This window comes from Pezoporus occidentalis, unplaced genomic scaffold (assembly GCF_034315485.1).
Source record: "Pezoporus occidentalis ecotype Australia unplaced genomic scaffold, CSIRO_AGI_Poc_V1 ctg25, whole genome shotgun sequence".
Taxonomy (NCBI): domain Eukaryota; kingdom Metazoa; phylum Chordata; class Aves; order Psittaciformes; family Psittacidae; genus Pezoporus; species Pezoporus occidentalis.
In genome coordinates this window covers 4,587,810-4,608,455 of record NW_026914394.1, presented here as the reverse complement: position 1 = coordinate 4,608,455, position 20,646 = coordinate 4,587,810, and the positions used below count along the sequence as shown (strand labels likewise).

At 44.4% G+C, this 20,646-nt stretch overlaps 2 protein-coding genes across 2 annotated transcripts in view; one reads left to right on the top strand and one right to left on the bottom strand.

The window, feature by feature from the left end:
* Positions 1 to 2,598: 2,598 nt before the first annotated feature.
* On the top strand, positions 2,599 to 4,490 carry LOC134165960 (cytochrome c oxidase assembly factor 7). The gene is made up of 3 exons (XM_062623238.1): positions 2,599 to 2,757; positions 2,837 to 2,977; positions 3,907 to 4,490. Exons 1-3 carry the CDS (start codon positions 2,652 to 2,654, stop codon positions 4,353 to 4,355), a joined length of 696 nt encoding a protein of 231 aa, XP_062479222.1. The 5' UTR covers positions 2,599 to 2,651; the 3' UTR covers positions 4,356 to 4,490.
* PRPF38A (pre-mRNA processing factor 38A) overlaps positions 2,848 to 20,646 on the bottom strand; it is a 149,305-nt gene continuing 131,506 nt past the window's right edge. Inside the window, exon 10 of the mRNA XM_062623236.1 lies at positions 2,848 to 2,859. The gene's annotated coding sequence lies outside the window, so the exon portion shown is untranslated. The remainder of the gene's footprint in view (positions 2,860 to 20,646) is intronic.

The window sequence follows — 20,646 nt, the reverse complement described above, 5'->3', positions numbered from 1 at the left end:
GGTTTAGATGGCGCTGAAGAACAATTCCTTCCCCAAAGGGTGCTCAGGCATTGGAACAGGCTGGAATCACCGTCCCTGCAAGTGTTCACACAGTGTGGAGACGAGGCCCTCAGTGCCATGGGTTAGCGGTGGCCTTGGCAGTGCTGGGGTAATGGTTGGGCCTCATGACCATAAAGGTCTTTTCCAACCTACTTGAGTCTATCCTACGATTCTAAGCTACAGCAAAGGGCCAGTGGGTCTGTCCACACGGAGGCTGCTGGGGACTTGAACCAGTGCCTTATCTCTGGGCAGCCTCTCACAACCCCGAGTTCATCATCAGTTTGTTGCTCACAGATCGACCTCTCTAATTTAAATGTTTCCTGCACAAACTAGTTTATTCTGGAAAGAGGAATCATAATCTGCTCCAGGACAATCGGTTTTGCCACCTGCTGCACAGAGCAGCTTTGACATAAGCTTTAATACAAAATAATTCCAGGTTTCAGACGCAGTAGGAGGGGTGAAGACCTGTCTCCCAACAAATACATACTATAATGTGTTGTTAGCAAAGAGAATACAGTTATGTTTTTGTTTCAGGATACAAAGTAGACTGATACAGTTACCCTGTCCAAGGAAAATGACATTATAAAGTGCTCACAAACCTTTTAAAGAACTGCTGATCCTACACGCAGCAGCTTTGAACAGTAGCTGTTTGCGAGCCAGCAAAACACATAAATAAACATGAAGGAACAACTGCTGATACAAGTTATGTTTCCCTCATTGCAAGATGGCAAAATATTCTACAAATACTATCAATTTTGCCTGTTGGGAGACCACATAACAAAGTTCAGTTACAGTCCTAATTCTTCAGATTAGAATATTGAAGTAGAGAAAATAGGTTACATGTGCAGGATCTGACAAGTGTCTGGTTCTGAATTTAACTCCTTAAAAATCTACTTTGCTTAGAAGAAATAATGTATATAATTATGTACACAGAGAGTGGCTCAGATTAGGAAGGGGCTTGTGCCGTTATTCTTAGTCCACTACATGTTCCTTCCACATCCTGGTGGGTTTTGGAGCTCTCAGGCTGTTCTTTCCATACCCATTAACAAATTCACTCACCCGCTCCAACCTCGCTCCTTGTACGGAGAGGCTGTGCCACTGACTTGGCGCTGACTCAAACTTGGCATCAGAAGCTGCACAGACAAAACCCCAGCAAGAACAGACCCTGCAGGGATTTAAACCAACACAGTCAAAGGAATTTCCACCAAGCTTCTGCAGATGGAAATCTTTCAAAGCTGGATTTTCAGAGAAATAGCATTGCTGGTTCCAAAGCAGCTCATCTTCCACAGGCCTCCAGAGCAGAGGACTGTGCCCAAAGCTTTCCAGGTGGCAGCCAGCATGGACCAAACTACATCTATCTTCTTGGTTTCTCGTGGACACATCAGTGGTTTGGGTCAATGAATTCTGAAAGCCAGATTTTAGCTTCACGTGGACAATGTGTGTCAACTCCAACCCAGATACTGCAAGGTTTGACAAGTTTTGAGGAAACACTTGATCAGAAGTTGCAACTGGAATTCCGGCAGCACGTCAGCAGGTGGTGCCGCCAGTCCGACCGGCAACCAGGTTTCTTCCTACGGGAGCCTGTGGACAGGGTTTATTTACCCCATGAGCTCGCCAAGGTGGCGTTATGTTACTGAACTGATCTGGGACAAAGCGTTCTCAAATAGTCTTCAAAATTCATTTTAACTCCGATGTCCTTTGAAATCCATTTTAACCCTGAGCAGTTGGTTACATACATTTATAATGTCTCGGAAAATAGACATTTATAACACTCTGGTTTTGCTCAAAACTGCTGGAATTGAACAGCGTGCCGCATTTTTTTGTAGGTGAGATGGTTTAGTGTGAGGTGTCCCTGCCCATGGCAGGGGGGTTGGAACTAGGTGATCTTAAGGTCCTTTCCAACCCTAACTATTCTATGATTCTAACTTTGTATCACATCTGGCTTAAATTCACCCGTAACTAGAGAACTAGTGTTTGCCATGTAGTGTTAACTGCTTAGCTAGCTAAGGGTGGTTTTGACAACCCTGTCACTGCCTGTTTGGGGACACTCAGATGAACATGGGGCTCCATCCAAAGCACCTGCAAGACGTTTTGCTGTACCACAGGAAAGAACAGTCACGGGTAAGCCACAAGCAGCAACTTCCCCATTTAAAACTGAGCTGAAAATCAATTAGTTAATACATAAGAGAAGTGCAGGCAGAGAGCTGGGGAATTGGTAGGGCAGCCCTGGCTTCTAGGCCGTGTGTAGGGTATGGATATATGTGTAGTAACGTCTCCACTTACGGACTCGATTGTCCTGGCCTCAACAGTACACGTCCAGCGGGACAAACCTCGGGAAGTCAAACGCTGGAAGCGTGTTACTGCTTAAAACTGCTCAGTGGTGCTGAGAGGGAGGCAAGAGGCAGCGCAGGCCAACAGGGGTCTGCCACTGCCGAGCGGTCCCGGAGGCGCCCCGGGGCAGCGCGGGTCGGTGCCCCAAGAGTCACCACCCGCCGGTGCGGGACGGAGGGAGCGGGAGCCGCGGCATCGATCGCTCGGCACTCGCGGAAGGCGCCGCATCGACGGCTCGGCGGTTAGAGGCAGCCCTGCGCGGCGGTGCCAAGAGCTCCGCTATGGCCGTGTTCATCAACTTCGAGGACGAGGAGGAGGTGCGGGGGTATCTGGAGAACATCCACATCGAGTACAGCTACCAGTGCTTCAAGGAGAAGGACCCGGACGGTAAGCGGCACCGCCGTGAGCCCCGGCCCGCAGCCCCGCTGCCGGCGGCAGCCTCACCCCCCTCTCCGGTGCCTTGCAGGCTGCCAGCGGCTCGCCGACTATCTGGACGCCGTGAAGAAGGACTTTGTGGCGGCGGGGCGGGTGCTGCGCGACAACTGCGAGGCGCACGGGCACAGCGAGAGCTGCTACAAGCTGGGCGCCTACCAGGCCATCGGCAAAGGTGGGCTCGGGCTTGTCGCCGCTCACCCGTCGGGGGGGGGCCGCGTCTCCGGCCTTCAGTCGCCTCCGGGGGCGGCGCAGTGCTGCGGGGTCGCGGGTTCCTCACCCGTAGTGGTCCTGAGTGCGGGCCCCGGTGCGTGGTTGATGCCTGCGTTTCCTCCTGACCTTGAAGGAGGAACTGACCACCCGTCCTGCTTCTTTTATGGCCACATAAAAAACAGCGGGGAAGGGTGGAAAGCCTTAAATTGCTTCCTTCTGGAGAATCAACTTTAGGTTAACCACGTGTATTAGTATGTCTGCATAAGTGGTAAGTACATCTGAATTTTGCCCTGTGTCCTGTTCTTAAAATCTGAATTTCTTCTCTCTTCTGGCTGTTCTTCTTTTAAAGGAAGTAAAGAAGAAATAAACTTGTAGACTGGCAACACTGTTTAAAAGTCTACATACCATAAGTAGGCCCCAGTTCTGCCCAAAATGTATCTGCTGGTGCAGTAATGGGAAGCAGTTCAACTACTGAAGCTTCTTCCAAATGACATTACTAGCAAGGCACGCGTTATTTTTACTACAGTTCAAAAGTAATAACAGTCTCAGTGTATGTGTTGGTATACTGGCAAAAGACTACTTTGCCTTGTGTAAGCTATGAAGAAAATCATAGATGTGGTAACAGAAAGAGTGGTTTGGGAGCTTTGGGGTTCTTTTGGTTTTTTTTTGTTTGCATAAGCTGTTGTGATTACTGGGGAGTGGAGGGGTTTCTTAACTGAAAGACATGAGCAAAACCTTTGTGACTGAGACAGTAATAGTGTCTCTGAAGTCTGCATCTCAAGGGAGGGATGCTGTACTTCCCAAAGAGCACTGGGAAGCTTGCTGCAAAGCAGAGAGCACCCATCTGGTTTAGGTGTCCTTACCATAATCTTTTGGTTTCTTGGCCTATAGGTGGATTCGAACCAGATTTGAAAGCTGCCTACAAGTCTTTTATGAAGTCCTGTGAAAAAGGTGGGAAGAAGTCAGTAAATGCATGTCACAGCGTTGGGCTCTTGGCCCATGATGGGAGAGTAAACGGTGATAAACCTGACCCTGTTGTTGCTAGAGACTATTACACAAAAGCCTGCGATGGCAACTTTGCTCCTAGCTGCTTCAACCTCAGTGTAATATACCTCCAAGGAGCACCTGGGGTCCCCAAGGACATGAACCATGCTTTGAAGTACTCACTGAAAGGGTGTGAGCTGGGTCACGCGTGGGCTTGTGCCAATGCCAGTCGAATGTACAAACTGGGAGATGGCACTGAGAAGAATGATGCTAAGGCAGAGGATTTGAGAAACAGGGCAAAACGGTTGCATAAAGAGCAGAAAGAAGCCTCAAGTTCTATAACGTTTGGGGAGTAAAATGGTCAGCTGCAGTTACTAAGACTGCAGTTTTAAATGGCAAGTGAACTTGTTAAATTGTGAACACAGAGTCTTCACTTAAATGAATATCCTGTATTTGGATATGCAAATAAAGTTGTATTTTTTTGGATGCAACATACAACTGTTGTGCCTTCCTGAGTTTCTGAATACACAAGTTCTTAATTGTATTGCTTAGATCCTTCCTCTTAAGAAAGGCAAAAACTTCTGGCCTTTTGGAAGGTTGTGCCCATGATTTCAAATACAAAAGGCACTCTCTCATGTCTAGCACTTTGGTATCGAGGATTGTGTTGTGTTTAAACCATTTTTAACACACACACACACACACACACACAAATGACAGCTGCAAAGTAATCCCAGCTTGGACAGTCAGAACTGTGTGATCTCTTACAAGCAGTTGTGGAACTCTGATAGCTCTGGAGAACTGCTCTAGGGCTGCTTTGTCCCAGCATGCTTTGAGAACCTTGAGTGGGTTTATTTGCTGCAAGTGAAATTTGCTATCCTCAGGCTGTATTTAGACTTGCTGATTTACTTTGTTGTCCTACCAGCAAAATTACACTTGTAACTAGGAGAGAAAGAGAAGACTTATTAGAGGCAGCAATAATAATTTGGTGTCTTGCTGATGATCAGATTATGTTTAATGTCATCATTTCATCTGAGAAGTTTTGATTTCTCAGTTTGGTCTGTAAGGTTCACAGGCTGTTAGTGTAATTATTCCATTAGTGCAAATGTTTATTTGATTGTAAATCCATGTTACAGAATTATTGGATATAATTTGATTTCTAAATAATTAAGCATTCCACTGAAGCCATGCCAGATTTTTATGTCCAAGTGAAAAATGCCATTGCACACCAACTCTGGTGTAGGTGAACTCCCAAACATCCTGATGCGGGAAGTGGCACTCCTGTACAAATAGTGGATTTATTTCTCCTCCAAGGAGCACACAATAGTGTACATGGCAGCATGTTTTCTGCTACCTACTGCTTGAAAAATGCTGAACATGGCAGGTTTACACAAAGAGCTGCTGGCTTTTTCTTCCTCCTCTTCCACTATGGCATAAAAGTTGAAGGCCCAGAACTTACTAATATGTGCAGGAGTAATTCTGTTGAGTGCAGTGAGATGGTTCCTGTGTGAGAGCTGATGGCTTGATATTTACAAGCACTTACAGATTCCTGAACACTCTAGATGTGTTCTGTTGACATTCACAAACCAAATAGTTGTTTAAATTCTTAGTTCTTTCAAAGCTGTTCTTAGACATCTTTGTCACTGAAGCTTCACTATACTGAGAAAGCTGTAGTGTCTTAATTGGTTCATTCAACTCTACTGTCACTCTTCAAGGCAGCATCAACAAAGCTCACTACCAGTGTCTTGGAGGGACATACTTGTTTTAAAAGAACTGAGATTTACATTTACAGTGGATTTTGGATAAGTAAGGTTAATAAACCATCAAAAGATGCAAACTGAGAGGAAGACTGGAGGATTAATCCAGTGTACAAGCAAACCTTGATACTGTACGATTTGTTCAGTTTGTATGTGACAGCTTCAAGAGAGACAAGTGAAAGAAGGTTCTTGCATGTATTCTACTTCAGATGTACTGAACAGTATAAGCAGCCAGTTTCAAGATCATAGAACAGTTTGGATTGGAAGGAACCTTGAAGAGCATCCAGTTCCAACCCAACCTGAGCTGCTTTCACGTGATGTTTAAGGCTCACCACTTCACTTTAAAACCAAGGTTACTTTACTCTCTCTGGACACTTGTACCTCACTTGTACTGTCAGCTTTTTTAACTGTGAGAAGTTCACCCAGGCAGCAGGTTGTTCTGGGCAGTGCCTCTTGCTGTCTGCAATGATGCCAGGTCCAGGGGGAGCATGCTGCTTTAGGCTCTGAAAGTGTGAATCTTAGATCTAGAAACATTTAAGTCATGTTCAGATGATGCCAAACCCAAAACAGTAATGAGCCTGTATGGCAATATGTGCATAGAAACATCTTTGCTGATAGATCTTGCAAATCAAAGAGGTAGGAGATACAAAGGCAGGAGAGAAAGAAACTTAACTGGCTCTGCTGGGCAGATAAGCTACAGTGGCAGAGTTTAAGACAGCTGCTCTGGCTTGTGGAGAAGAGAGCTAGGAATTGGCCTAGATGTGTTGAGTTACAGATGAGTACCTAAGGCCAGATTCCCTTTCAGACAAGGCAGGCACACAGGTTTTAAACACCTTTACCCTGAATGTTTTTAGCATCTTGCCAAGTGTGTATGACTGCCCTGCGTACCTGATTGTTTTAGGAACACGCGGTGATCACCCCTTACTCAATTACACACAAATTGATTTACCTGGCTGCCAGCTTCTGAAACATTATGTTCTATTGCTTATAATACAGATTTAGAGAATGAGGTGCTAACTGATGAGATTTTGGGCTCAAATCCATAGCTTATGTATGTACGAGCTAACCATATATTTTGAAACTGTTGTCTAAATAAGTAAGGCAATATATATATATGTATTTATGCACTGCAATGTATGTGTATGTATTTATGCACTGACAAGATCCTTTATCATTCTGGTGTGTAAAAATATATGCAAAGTACCACTGATATAGAACATGAATGCTCTGGCTGTGGTCTGGGTAAAGGTACAAACTTACTACTGAAGTAAATTAAGTGGGAGAAAAAAACCTCACACTCATTTGGCTCTTGCCACCATTGCATTGTCAGAATCTCACTGCATGGTGTCTCAGGCAAAGCATGTATGAATTACAGCAGTTCTTCCAACTTAGCCACACTTCTAACAGCCTCCTTGGAAAGGGCATGCTAGCTGCTGGAATAAAAACCCCAGTGGCACAGTGTAACGAGAGGTGGCAGTATAGGAAAAACATTCTTGCATACAGTGGGTGTCAGGCCGTTGGCTCGTGTTTTCAGTAACTCGGAAAAAAACCCATCAGTGGTGACAAAAGCGAGATTATTTCTCTTATCACAGTCAGTATTTTGTGGCAGTTTGAGAAGATAGAGCTCTTTTAGAGAAATTCACTTTGCCTGATCCTTTGCTAGATCCTATTCTGGGAATTTATTTCACTTGGGGAAGGTAAGAAAATGCTGCCTCTGTAGAGTGTGATAGTCTAATAGTAAAGCAGTTTGGAAGCCATGTGTTCAGAAGCCAGCAGTTAGAGGTGGCTCAAAGTGTCAAGAATTGGGTGACATTTGAAGCCCTGATCTTCTTTCCAATCTTGTAATGCTCCCTGCCTCTAAGTGGCCTGTTCAGTTCCTCAGTCCAAACCTGTCTCCCCAGAGCAGGCTTCCTCCCACTGGGAATAACACTTGTCAGTGATACCCTGTGGGAACCTCCAGTCTACACAATGGGCACCTGGGAACATCCTCCATACAAGTGACACATATTGCAGGTAAGTAAAGCCACATATAAAGTGCATGTTGTGGGGAGGCTTCTTCATAGCACTTGAGAAGTCAGAGACTTGCAGAGTTTTCCTATTATAAATTGAACTATTTTCATGAAAGCTGCCATGTGTTAGTACAGAAAAGTTTATGAAGCCTCACCCAGTTTTGTGCCACCTGTTGAAAAGGCAAACCCAAATTAAGGAAGGCTCTTTAGTTACACTAAAAGACCATCAAAACCAGTTTAAAGTGTTTTCAGGTTGACTCTGACAGTTTGCTGCCTGTTGCAGACACACCTGTATCTCTTTTACACTGGTATCAGTGATGCTGTAACCAGTGCATTAGATGGGTGAGGCCCTCTCCTCTTTTGACTCTTTTCCCTCCAAAGTGACAAAGTATCAAAAAAAAAAGATCAGCCAGTCTCATTTGAGGGCATTATAAATGATACGTGGTTAATGCAGTCTGTAGCTGAGACTATGGACTCTACTAATAGCAGTCGATTCTCAGCCTAGAGATCAGATGTAATCAAAATCCATTAAGAGGTGAACATTTTACTGCAGATCTTGGCTTAAAACCACCTTACTCTGATACCATGAAGGTATTACCAAAAGGCTGGTATCTTCCTGCTCTTTCTTTTAAAAGGCTAAATTTCCTCTTGGGAAGAAAATTGTTCCTCCAAAGCCTCTGAGGTCAGAAGGAAGGAGTGATTGATACATGATCATAATAGCCTACTTGAAAAAATGGAAGACCTGTTGATCTCCAGGATCAGTGAATTGTCTAAGAAATAAAGGAGTTTATCTCAGCTTCACAGCCCCTAAACCACTGTGTGCTTTCTCTTTCATTTGTATTGATCTAAGCATACATCTAACCTCCTTTAATAAAGCAGCAGTATGCTTCAGAAGGCATGGTGACCAACTCTGATTAATTAAATAGACTTAGGAATACATGGCTTTAAATGATGAAAGCATTCACTGCAGGATGCTTCCTGCAGCTGTGAAAAGATGACCAGTGGAGTGCTGGTTTTGTACTGAGATGTAAAGAACACTGGCACCACATCATGTTGTGTTGTTAAGTATCATTTGGATTAATTCTGGACAAAAGATGCTGTTGGGTAGTGAAGCTGCATGACGTAGAAACAGAAAAACAGACTTGTTCTGGTGGTTCTGTTTCTGTGTTATATTGTAATAAAAGCAGTTTGCAGCTTGCTTACTTTTTATTCAGCTGTCAGTAACAACTCCTCTCTGCAATGTATGTGTGAAGGTAGTTCTGTGGCTGTACATGCACCCACATGGACCATCTGGTAGACTTCGTGTGTGTGATCACCACACCAAGAAAACAAAGTAGTGTTCCTTGTTACAGTACAAACGTTTCGTTCAGTGAGGAAAGATACTCACTCTGTTGGCAGTTCTTCTACTTCATCATGTGAGAGGACAACTCTCCCAGGTAGCTCTTCTCCTCCTTTGGTAGATGGAGAAGGAAGAATTCCTCCTTCCATTGTGCTTCCCAGCATCTCATCCACTAGACCTCAGAATGATACAGTTCTGCTTAGGGTTGGACAAGAAGCAAGAAGGCAGAGGGAGAAAAAGGATTCATGGCACAACAAGAAACAGAGAATAAGCAGAATATCCAGTTGTACTATTGCCATAATCTGCACTGGGGTAGCATCCAGCGGTTCCATTCAGATCCTGGTATTAGGCCATTTGTGTGTCCCCGTGATTGACAGCCCCAGTCCAGACACCCACAACCAAAGTTTCAGGGCTGTACAAACTCCCTAGTACATATTTCAGTATCAAACACAGCATCCTGCTCTGGTTTTCCAGACACTCTTATCAACAATATGGCCCAGAATCCTCACAAAACAGATTTGTCCAGGACTCTTCAGACTTTAATGATCAATTCTGTGCCAAATTTTCAATGTCTAATTTCATTTGGCATACTGTAGCCTCTCAATGCTTTCATTTTTCAGTATGCACACTTCCAGCAAACACAATAACCACAAATTACACTAATTTCAGACTAAATCACATATGTATAATTTGGTGTTACTGCCTTCTACTCTAACCTAGTTAAAATGGTTCCTAGTTACCAATGGTATATTTGTTCCAAATATGATGTTTTCAGCTTCTTCCATACACACTTTGTTCTACAGTCCTTTTTGTCATATGGTTACATGATTTTGTGATACAATCTTTTCTCAGAATCCTTTTTCCCCCTAGACCAACTAGGAAGAAATCTGTGTGATATGGAATTCTAAAATCAAGGCCACTTTGGAGTGCTGATTTCAGATGGGGATTTGTGAGCAGCGTAATGGTAATGCATACATACACTCCAGTTCATGAGTATGGTGGGAGCTCCCTGTCAGGTTTCATTCCATCTAAGCAACACCAAAACATGGTGCTTTAAACATACCCTGGAGAGTTCTGCTTAGCAACTGAGAGACTTCTAGTAAAACAATAGAAAGATGAAACCCCTGTGTGTTTATACAGCACTTGTCACCTGCAGCGTTTTAGTGCACCTCACCCAGGGAATCACAAGAAACAGAGTTGCTTTTCAGCTCACAGAGCCATTACACAGGGAGTTGGGGTAAGGAAACCATCAAAGAAAAATGTTAACTGACCATGATTTCAGTAATTTCATAACTTGAAGATGAGCCTAATCTGAATTTATGTCACAAGTTCCGTATCCTGACAGTCCTTGGATGACACTAATGGCCTGGTCTGAGCAGTTAACTGCTCATAAAAAGCACTGGTTTCCTTCCAGGTCTGGGGCAGCTGGAAGCACGCAGTGTTCCTATAGAGCTTCCTGGCCAGGAAACTCTCCTTGCTTTGCAACAAGCTTTTCTGCAAACTCCTGGGAAGGAAACCTGGATTATCTCTATAGGTCAGGAAAGGAAGACAAGTCATTGAATGACTGTTGATGTCAGCCCAAACTGATTATTCTCCAAATGATATTTAGCATGGCAAGGACTTGTCAATTCTTTACAAGCCAAAAAACACTGAAATGGGAAACTGGCCTTTGAATGTTATTCTGATAATATTCATGGAGTATTACTCCGGAAAGATGCAATAGCCACCTCAGCATAAGTGTTACTAATAACCCTTGAAGAGAAAATAAGCTGTGACACTGTCAACACTGCAAGCAGTCTTGCTGTGTTACCTTCAGGGAAGTTTTCTTGCCTGCCTTCTCAAGTGGAAGGTTTTCTCTATGGCATTGTGTTGCTTTTTGTTGTGCTTGGTACAAAGAAAGTAGATATTCTCTTACTTGTCAGGTAGGCTGAGAGAGTGACGCTGGCTGTTACAGGGACTCAGGCCTGCCTCAGAGTGGCGGCTCACACTCTGGTGTTTATGATGAATAGACAGACGCTGGCCCTCAGAGAACATTATACATAATTTGAGGTTAAAAGATTCAGATCTTTTTGAATCTCTGAACATCTTCTAAGTTCTTTTCCGCTGGGTTTTGTGAGTTTTACATGTTCTTCGGAACCCGGGGACTGAGACAGTTACAAAAGCACCAGAATGTGTGAATAAATATTCAATACAAGCAATGGTTTCTATAGGAGCAGCACAAAGGTTTTGGTACAGCAAAGAGTAAAAACTTCCCACAGACAGGTAACAAAAACGTCTCTGCACTGTACTTGCCTTTGTAATTCCTGTTTTCTGTGCATTACAGGATGAAATGACAACGTGTGGTATGTGCTGGATGTTCTGTTTGCTGCTCCCAGAACAGATGATGGACATTTCCAGATCACACTATCGCACTGCAGTAATGATGCTGATCCAGTGATGGTTTAAACTGCAACACAAATTAAAAGCTAGTTAATATAGTTCTAAAAATGATAGCAGATAGGTGATCCCCAGTGATCAGTTTTATTCTCTATGAACTTTCCTAATCTAATGCCATCCTCCTATGTATGTTAAACTAAAGTCAGAATGTATCCTCTTATGCAGTACCTGTATGTGTCCCTGGTAATCTTTAGGTAAGAATGTAAAGCATTCCATTCTTCCAAATGCAGAATGATTTTGCCTTAGACACTGTGCAGTTAGAAGCTGCAACCAAAGGCTATATTTATACCATAGCAGAGCCCTGGAAACCTTTTATATATACTATTTATTTTCTTCATTATAATCTTTGGGGAACAATTTCAAGAAAGGGTTTTGATCTATGATTTGAATAAATAACCCCCACCTGAGCTCAATAGATATTTCCCCTCAGCGTTTTGCAGTACTGAGCCAGAATACTTGCTGTCATCCCACAAGCAGATACATGGATGAGAACTTTGAGCCAAATTGTAGATGTTTTATATCTTACAAGCACCAGTTGAAACGTTGCCCTCTGAGAACCCAAGGGGGGGTCCTTTGCCAGGGTGGAATGCCAGCATCACACACACAACCTGGGATAATGGCATACAGAGGCAAGCAAAGACGTGTGGTGCTCAGGAGCCTACTGCTGCCACTGCTGAAGAGCAGCAAGCTTCATGCTGCTTCACTTGGTGCTCTTCAAAGGCATTAACGTTGCCTGGGGATATGCATATGGTGACAGAAAGAAAGTTAGTAACTACTTTTGATAAGTTTAAGTATGAAAGAACAAGGCTTTTTGATTCAGTTCCTGTACACCAGGCTGGATCAGAGATATTGTGAGATTGGGAAACAGATATAACCTTGAGAACTGACTGCATTGAACCTTCATACTGGAAATGTTCCTTTCAGAAAGGTCCTTGGGCAATTTGGGACATTTCTCTGCTTTTGTCATGACACTGCAAATTGATGAGATGAGTGTGTGGAGAAGAATCAATTGAGTACTCTCTGTGTTTGGCGGCTTGAACTAGTAAGTAACAAACATAAATGCTGTTTCTTGTTAGCAATTGCTATGTGCAATACGACTCAGCCTATGAATACAGTTGAAACCAGAGGGACCCTGCACACGTTCTGCAGCACATCGAGCTGGCTTCCCTCAGCTGGGACCTATGCGATTGTTTCCAAGGACTTGCTGGAGTGTAACTTAGCTTGGCCCAGACACTCCAAGATCATTCATAGCAGAGCTGTTGAAGAAATAGTAGAGTGTCTGAAAGGAAGGGTGGGCTTACAACAAAAATGAGCCAGAATAAATTGCATAGCAGAGGAATTATTTCTAGCTAAAACTTACCTGTTCTTATACAAAATAAAAACAACAGATTAATTAATTCAAAATGAATTCTACATTTTCTTATTGCTCAATAGGTAAAAGAAAAGAACATGTAATTAAACTTGTCCCTTGAAGCATCTCCTTATCCCAGGAAAGCATCGTATCAAAACTGCTTTCTTCCCCGATGTCTCCAGAGTGCAGAAAGAGCTGCAGTAACACCATGTGCAATAAAAGCCAGCTGGGACTCCTTATAGATGCTTAGACTACCTTGTTTAGCCCTGGAGTTAAACAGATGATGACTTCTAGAGCTTGGTCTATGTGTGTTCCTCAAGGAAATCATCACAATCCAAAGACTATTGTGTTCATTTAACAAAGGAACCAGATCCAGATCATAGCATATTCAGATCAGGTTTTTATTGGAATATAATCACAAATCAGATCAAATTAGCTCTTAGATATCTGCAAAGTGTCTGGACAACCTGCAACAGAAATCATTCATGAGTTCAAGACCTCCTCTGTTAATTCCTTTACGATCCATACAGGGTGAAACTCCCAGTAGGCATATGCTCCTATGGCACCAACGCATGGCTGTTAGTGTGCATGTATTAAATAAGGGCCTGCACAGAGTTTAAACCCCTGGGGAGCAGAGGTTGGGACAGAAACACAGCCTTTCACCACAGGCCTCTTCACTTTCTATCTGCAGCCAGGGCTGAGCCAGTGGGTAGGTGCACGGACAGACACAAAGGTCTGGGTTTTGGAAACCGAGCAAGTTTTTTAGGTCAGATCCAGCTGTGCATTTATTTGATTGGCTTGCAAGAGCTGTTTGAAGCTTTTCCAGAACCCATTAAAGGCTGAAGAGTGCCCCAGCGCTTTAGATTGCAGGCTGTCTAAGCACTGAGAATGGAGAAAAGATTAGAGCTAGCCATCTGTATTTAACCCCCCTCTCCCATAACCCCCCAACAAAACCCAAATGTTCTCATGATCTGGCAAGCCTTTTGTGTGCTGGCCTCTCCACAGCTGTGTTTTTCTTATTTTCCTGTGGGAGGACTGTTCCCTTGGCTACCAGTACTGGGCTCTTAACAGTTGGCATTTGGGCACTTGGCGCTAACAGGATGAAAACATTGCTGTGTTTTTCTTCCATTCCTGCAGGAGCACAGGGAACACAACTGGATGGGTTCCCAATAGGGAACAGCTCCAGGTGATACCACTGCATTTACCTTGATACGCCTTTCTAGGTGCTGCTCCGGTACAGCTCTGCTGGCCATTGCCTTGTCAGGTAAGTCCTAATGGGTGGTGAGGTTTGAGGCTTGTTTCTCTGCCCTCCTGCACAGGAGATAGCACACGCTGCCTTCAGCTGCTCCAGCCAGATGAACTTCTCTTTAGCCACATGCCTCACCAGCAGCACTACATCACCAGGCATAACATTCACAGCCACTCACACTAACAGGAGGGGCAAGTCACAGCACACACAGCTAATGCCTCAGAGCTCTAATCAGTGTTTCTTTATCTTCCTGGCTTTCTGCATTAAGGACATTGGTGCTTTCACATTAGAGCAATGTGAATAGCCTTGTCTCCTCTCCAGACCTCAAAGTCTGACCTTCATTTGCCATCAAGCGCTGCACGAAACAGTTTCATTAGAGCCTCCGCAGTGACCTTTGCACAATAACCTGCTCTCTGTAGTCCCACCATACGCTGAGGCTGCTCTCATTTAAATTACTGTTATGCTGAGGGAACCAAATACTTCAGTGCCTGGAGCAAACTAATGTCCTTCTTCTGTAGTCATGAAACACAACAAAGGGACCGTGATTCAGAGGGCAAGGTGAGGCTTGCAATCTCTATGGAAACTCGGGACCAGTCTAATGACAGGGCACAAGAAGAAGCAAGAACACAGGTCCATCAGATGAACAGAAACCATCAGATCACAGACAAAAGTTGAGAAAATGAGGCAATCAGTGTGGTGAGTGGACAAAGAGGTGTACGCTGGGTAGCTGGAACCTGGGAAGGACTTGTGATTTGTAATCACCAACTCCTATGGCACAGTAAAGCAAATACTGACACCACTAATCCGTATTGGGAGAAAAAAGGAAAAGATACAAGGACAGAAAGGCTACACTGCTTTTATATTTCCCCTCTTCCCCTACCCCCTATGTTTTCTGTATGGTTATAGCAGATGAAAATATGAGCAACTCTGATACTTCAGGGATGTGCCTGGTGCACATGCTGATCAATCCCATCTTTGTAAGCAGGGCTGCTGGCTTTGCCCACCAGAAAGCCTGGGGAGGAGGCACATGGGGAGGCACTGGTGCAGGAGCTGCATTCAGGGTTTAGCTGTTTCCCAAGAATTTGCACTGCTCCTGCCTATGCAAGAACACAGAGAAGGTGATGAGCAGCCTGCATGACCTGCTTTGCATTTCTTGCTGGGGAGATGTGAGGGCTGAAACCTCTCTTTTCAGAGGCCAAAGAGGTTAAACTGTAGGGTCTTGCTGCATAAAGAAGTGTTGGAGTTCACCTTCACTTTGGCAGCCATGAGCCATGACCGAAGAACTGCCCTGAATCGAAGGGCATGGAAGTGCTGGGGGTCCAAGGAGTGGGTCCACTGAGTCAGGCACCCAGCCCAGACTGTGACAGCTCATATCTTCCTATTAAACAAATAGAACTCTCCCTTTTATTTCTCCAAAGCCTTTCTCTATCTCTTTTGCACATGTGGCTGTTTCCCAGAGGTCCAATCCTCTGTGATCACCCATGACCTGGGGCTCTGCTCTTCCTGGTTTGTCCAACAGGCATCAGTTTCAATCATGCCCCATCCTTTTTCAGGGCACAGCACTGCACACTCACACCAGGCACTGCTCTCCAGCACATCAGCCGCTGTTCACCAGTTTTCTGCCCTGACAACATCATTGTATTTGGATGCAAAAGTCATACTCCTTGCAGATGGCACAAGGTAATTTTGTATGAATGTTCTCCTGGCAAAATCAGATTTTACTGCAGTATGAGTGATATTAAAACTAACCACACTGGGACACTAATGGGCAAATTACTAACATATGTGCTATACAGAAACCTGGGCAAACTGAGCTAGAAGGAGCCTTGCGGTCTGTTTCTCTGTCTCAAGCCAGAATTACCTGTATTTATCATATCTGAAAGACATCTGCTCTGTCTAACCTCTACTGGAGGCTTCACAGTCGCCATCGGCAATTTTATCCTGTGTTTACTGATCTTCCCAGCAGAAAACTCATCATTTCCTCAATGACCACAAATACAATGAATGAATGGAGAAAAAGGGCAATATGCAAGCAAGAACAGCCCAGCAGCACAGATGAAGGAGTGCCAGCAATCTAAAGGAAGCCCAGATTGATTTGAGTGTTTATTTAGTTCAAGTGGCCTATAGTAGAGGTGAAGAACGATTCCTCAGCATCAGAAAAGGTACCTAGCAAAGGGTCAATCTAAAAATGCAGTTAATTGCAGCAAAAGAAAGAGGCAGGATAGATGAGAGTAATCTCTTGTACTAGTGATAAGGATTGGCACAGATTTATTTTTCAACTGTGTCAAAGTTGAAGCTGCTCTTCATTTTTATTGTTAGTGCCATCATTGCAATTGATGCTAGAAATTAAATGCTTAATTTATTTATTGGTATGAAAAAAGCTTTACCTAGAATCCCAGACTGGTTTGTGTTGGAAGGGACCTTAAAGCTCATCCAGTTCCAGCCCTGCCACGGGCAGGGACACCTTCCACTAGAGCAGCTTGCTCCAAGCCCCTGTGTCCAACCTGGCCTTGAACACTGCCAGGGATGGGGCAGCCACAGCTTCTCTGGGCACCCTGTGCCAGGGCCTCAGCACCTTCACAGGGAAGAGTTTCCGCCTAAGAGCTCATCTCAATCTCCCCTCTGCCAGGTTAAAGCCATTCCCCCTTGTCCTGTCACTACATGCCCTTGTAAAAAGCCACTCTCCAGATTTCTTGTAGGCCCCCTTTAATATTGGAAGACTGTTATAAGGTCTCCCTTGAGCCTTACCTGCCATGTGATATGGTATTAATTTCACACCTGTACAAAGGCTGCACCAGAAATCCCACCCAGATGATTAATATCTGGAATTAGAGGAAAGGCAAATAGTGGAAGCTTGCTACTCCCAGTTTCTGTCCCAGGACAGGCGCTATGGAGAGCATTACATCCTGATTTTATTTAAATCACTTCTGTTTGAAAATGAAAGCTCTCCAATGGCTGTGGTCCAGTTCCGCAGAAAAGAGGGCCTGTGGCAGTGTTCATTGTTGGCACACAGAGCCCTGCTCTGTCACCTCCCTGGGAAGCACAGTTGAAAGGCCAAAGCTGCTGATCTGACCAAGCAGCCTGAGATGGTTTTTCAGCCATAACCCAATAAATGTGCCTCTAAATGTTTGTTTAATGAGATGGACTAGAGAAGAATACATTGTCCTTTGCAAAGATGGCTTAATATATAATTTTTCAGCCCAAACCTACCATTTCAAGGGAAATCAGAGGGAGCCCAGTGAGGACCATGTGAAAACAGAACTCACCCACCTGCCCAGCTCAGTCAAAAGACTCTTGGTGCAATCTGATGACTCAGCCCATTCCCTTTCAAGGGTCTCATTTCACAGGCCTCAAAACCCTTTCACTGACAATTCTCTTAGATTTCCATGGGATAAAACATCAGATCCCATTTGCACATGCTGACATCTTTGCATTTAAACTGAGCTGCCCTTGCCAGGTCAGTGCTACCGTATCATCCTCCCCAGAACGGCTTCAGTCGTATGTAAAACTGAATTAATATTCACTTCATCCCTCATGTCTCAGAGTTTACAAAACCAATTGCTGGCTTGGTAGCTCCAGCAAACCCTATGAGGATTGCCAGAATCATTGTATCTCATAGCCCCCTCCTTTGGGCCTCCCAGGTACAGTGGTGCCCCTAGACAGCATCTCTGACCATGGGCTGCTCCCCATAGGCAGAGCAGATCAATGGCCTCAGTCAGAGCATCATGGGTAGCGGACCATAGTTTCCATTTAGCTCACCATCATCATTTATTGATGGCAAGTAACAAATGCAGCTGAATGGAACAAAAAGCTGTGAAACCAGTTTATCATTGATTCAAAAGCGAAATCAATACATTCGTATATATCAAAGGGAGCAATCTGCATTAAAAAGCAAAGGGATAACTATGTTCTTTATACTTGCTAGGACCCCATGGCTTTTAACATGTTTTAATCATAGAATCATAGAACAGTTAGGGTTAGAAAGGACCTTAAGATCATCCAGTTCCAACCCCCTGCTATGGGCAGGGACACCTCACACTAAACCATGTCACCCAAGGCTTTGTCCAACCTGACCTTGAACAGTGCCAGGGATGGAGCATTCACAGCTTCCTTGGGCAACCCATTCCAGTGCCTCACCACCCTCACAGTAAAGAACTTCTTCCTTATATCCAATCTAAACTTCCCCTGTTTACATTTTAACCAGTTACCCCTTGTCCTATCACTACAGTCCCTAATGAAGAGTCCCTCCCCAGCATCCCTATAGGCCCCCTTCAGATACTGGAAGGCTGCTATGAGGTCTCCACACAGCCTTCTCTTCTCCAGGCTGAACAGCCCCAACTTTCGCAGCCTATCTCTGCCTTAAGCCTCTCTCTCAAAAGCTGATGGGCTCATACAAGAGATCAGCCCCATGTGACCTCTGTAAACCCACAGCCAATTACCAGACCCTGCTGGGGAGGCACCTTCCCTAAAAGTACCTGGAGGAGCTGCATGAAAGGGAGAGATTTGGAATGATTTTTGCCTTTGAATGGTCCAGAGTGACCAGGAGATGCATGAGGTTCAATTTGACCATAGCAACACGTGCTTGTGTTTGCTCACTTAAGAAAACAAAATTACACTGATGGGGTTTGTGGTTCCTCTAATTGCCAGGAGACTGAGTAGGGTCAGTTCAGATCAAATGAACGCTTTTAAGTGCAGTGTTTAGTGCAGGTGTCCTCGTTAAAAAGAAAAAGAAAATCACAAGAAACAGCGTGAAGCATTAACAGCTTCTTTGTCTTGTGATTGCTCGTGGTTTATTTTACTGACATGAATATTTATTGAGGCATCACTGCAAGTAATTTCACTGTTTTCCTTTGGGAACCAAAAAAACCCTACAAGCATTAAACTGCTGTGAGCAGAACTCCATTAAAGAAGGCAGCAGTTGCAGGATCCTACACGTGGCACAGGCTTTCCTGGCTTTAGGAGGCCAGTGAGTGCTCATTTGCATGGCTGCAGTCTCCCCCAGGCTGCTGTTCATTACAGAGCCTTTTTCTGCAGCAAAATCCACTAACAGAAGTGAACTACAACATTTGCTGCATCAGCTACATGAGGAAATGGTACATTTTCTTACTGACAACAAGGAACTCTCAAAGTGGCTCCAGTCACACACTTCATTTTGCACCTTAAAAGGCTGCAGTGGCAGGACTACAGGGCTAACAGCAAGTGTGGTTCAGAGAGGAACATTAACTAAGAGAAAGCACTTGCCTAATACAAGCAGCAAAATCACCAGCAGAGACTCACTGCCAAGTTCACATGAGCTGGAAGCCACAGCTCTACAACGCACAACAGCTGTTTCTCAAGGTACAAGATCCTGGCAGCCCTGAACAGATAAGAAGTAGAAATGTGTTAACTAAGGAATGCGAGGTGTATATTAAGGGAACACTTGAAGAAGGCAGTTCTGCCTGCAATGTCAAAGTATTATTTGTACATTTGCTAATATCTCCCCAGAGAAAAGATTCTGGGGAGGAAAATCTTGGGGTCTCATGTGGCTATTCCAGTGAACCTGGAGTACAAACATGGATTGATGGTCATAGCAGTGGGCACGGTCCTCAGCATCACTTTCAGCTTTGGGAACGGTTACTAGAATCTGCCTGCAACTCCAAGTTACCTTATAGCTTGTGGTACTTTGGAAGAAATTCCTGAAACACTTGTTAAGAGCAGGGATAACTAACTGCAGATGATGTGCTTTGTTTATTTTGACCTCTCTTTACCTTTGGTTCCTATATGCCAATGAAATTTTCAACTGTACTTTCACAAGACACACCGGAGTCATCCTTATGCTGGTGTGCTGACAAAGCACTTGGAGAGCTGCAAGGGGTACACTGGCAAGGCCAAGAGTCAGGAAGTTTCTCCTGCATGGCACGTGCCTGGCATTCTCCAAGAGCAGGGGCACAGGCTACCCACAGTGCCTGTTGAAAACTGGCCAGGACCACATGTGGTGTCAACACAGGGGCTCCCATGGCAAGCAGCCTGCCCAGGAAGGAGGATTTGTACTTCTGAGAGCTTTTCTCCCTCCACTGTCCTCCTGAAGCACTTTCTGGTTTAGCTTTTCTGCCTTGTAGCTCTTACCTCCTTTCACACACTAGTAGATGCTGTCTTGGCAGAGATGTCACCAGCGTGTTTGGCCCTAAGGGCAGCAGTGCTCGACTGATTGGTTGACTATTCACAAGCTAAACCACAAGATGCTACAGCAGCACTCTCATACAGACAGGAGGCAAACTGGCACGGTTACACTCATACCTTAACTTGCAGAGCAGACATCACTAAGTATATAACCTCATTTTTCATTATATACTCTGTATACAAAAACATTACACCTAATTGAACATGCTCTATCTAAAATCAATTGTCACTCCCTCCCTGCAAACTCAGTAGAAGTCAAGATAAGCCCATTTGTCTTAATCCCTGAGACTAATGTCGCTTCCTCTCTTTCATTAACCTGAGTTTATCCTGCTCTCCCTTGAATGGGAAAT

Excerpts from the sequence above, each read along its gene's own strand:
- LOC134165960 (XM_062623238.1), top strand. The coding sequence starts at position 2,652 with ATGGCCGTGTTCATCAACTTCGAGGACGAGGAGGAGGTGCGGGGGTAT. Across the intron at positions 2,758-2,836 it reads CAAGGAGAAGGACCCGGACG|GCTGCCAGCGGCTCGCCGAC; the intron begins GTAAGCGGCACC and ends GGTGCCTTGCAG. Across the intron at positions 2,978-3,906 it reads CTACCAGGCCATCGGCAAAG|GTGGATTCGAACCAGATTTG; the intron begins GTGGGCTCGGGC and ends CTTGGCCTATAG.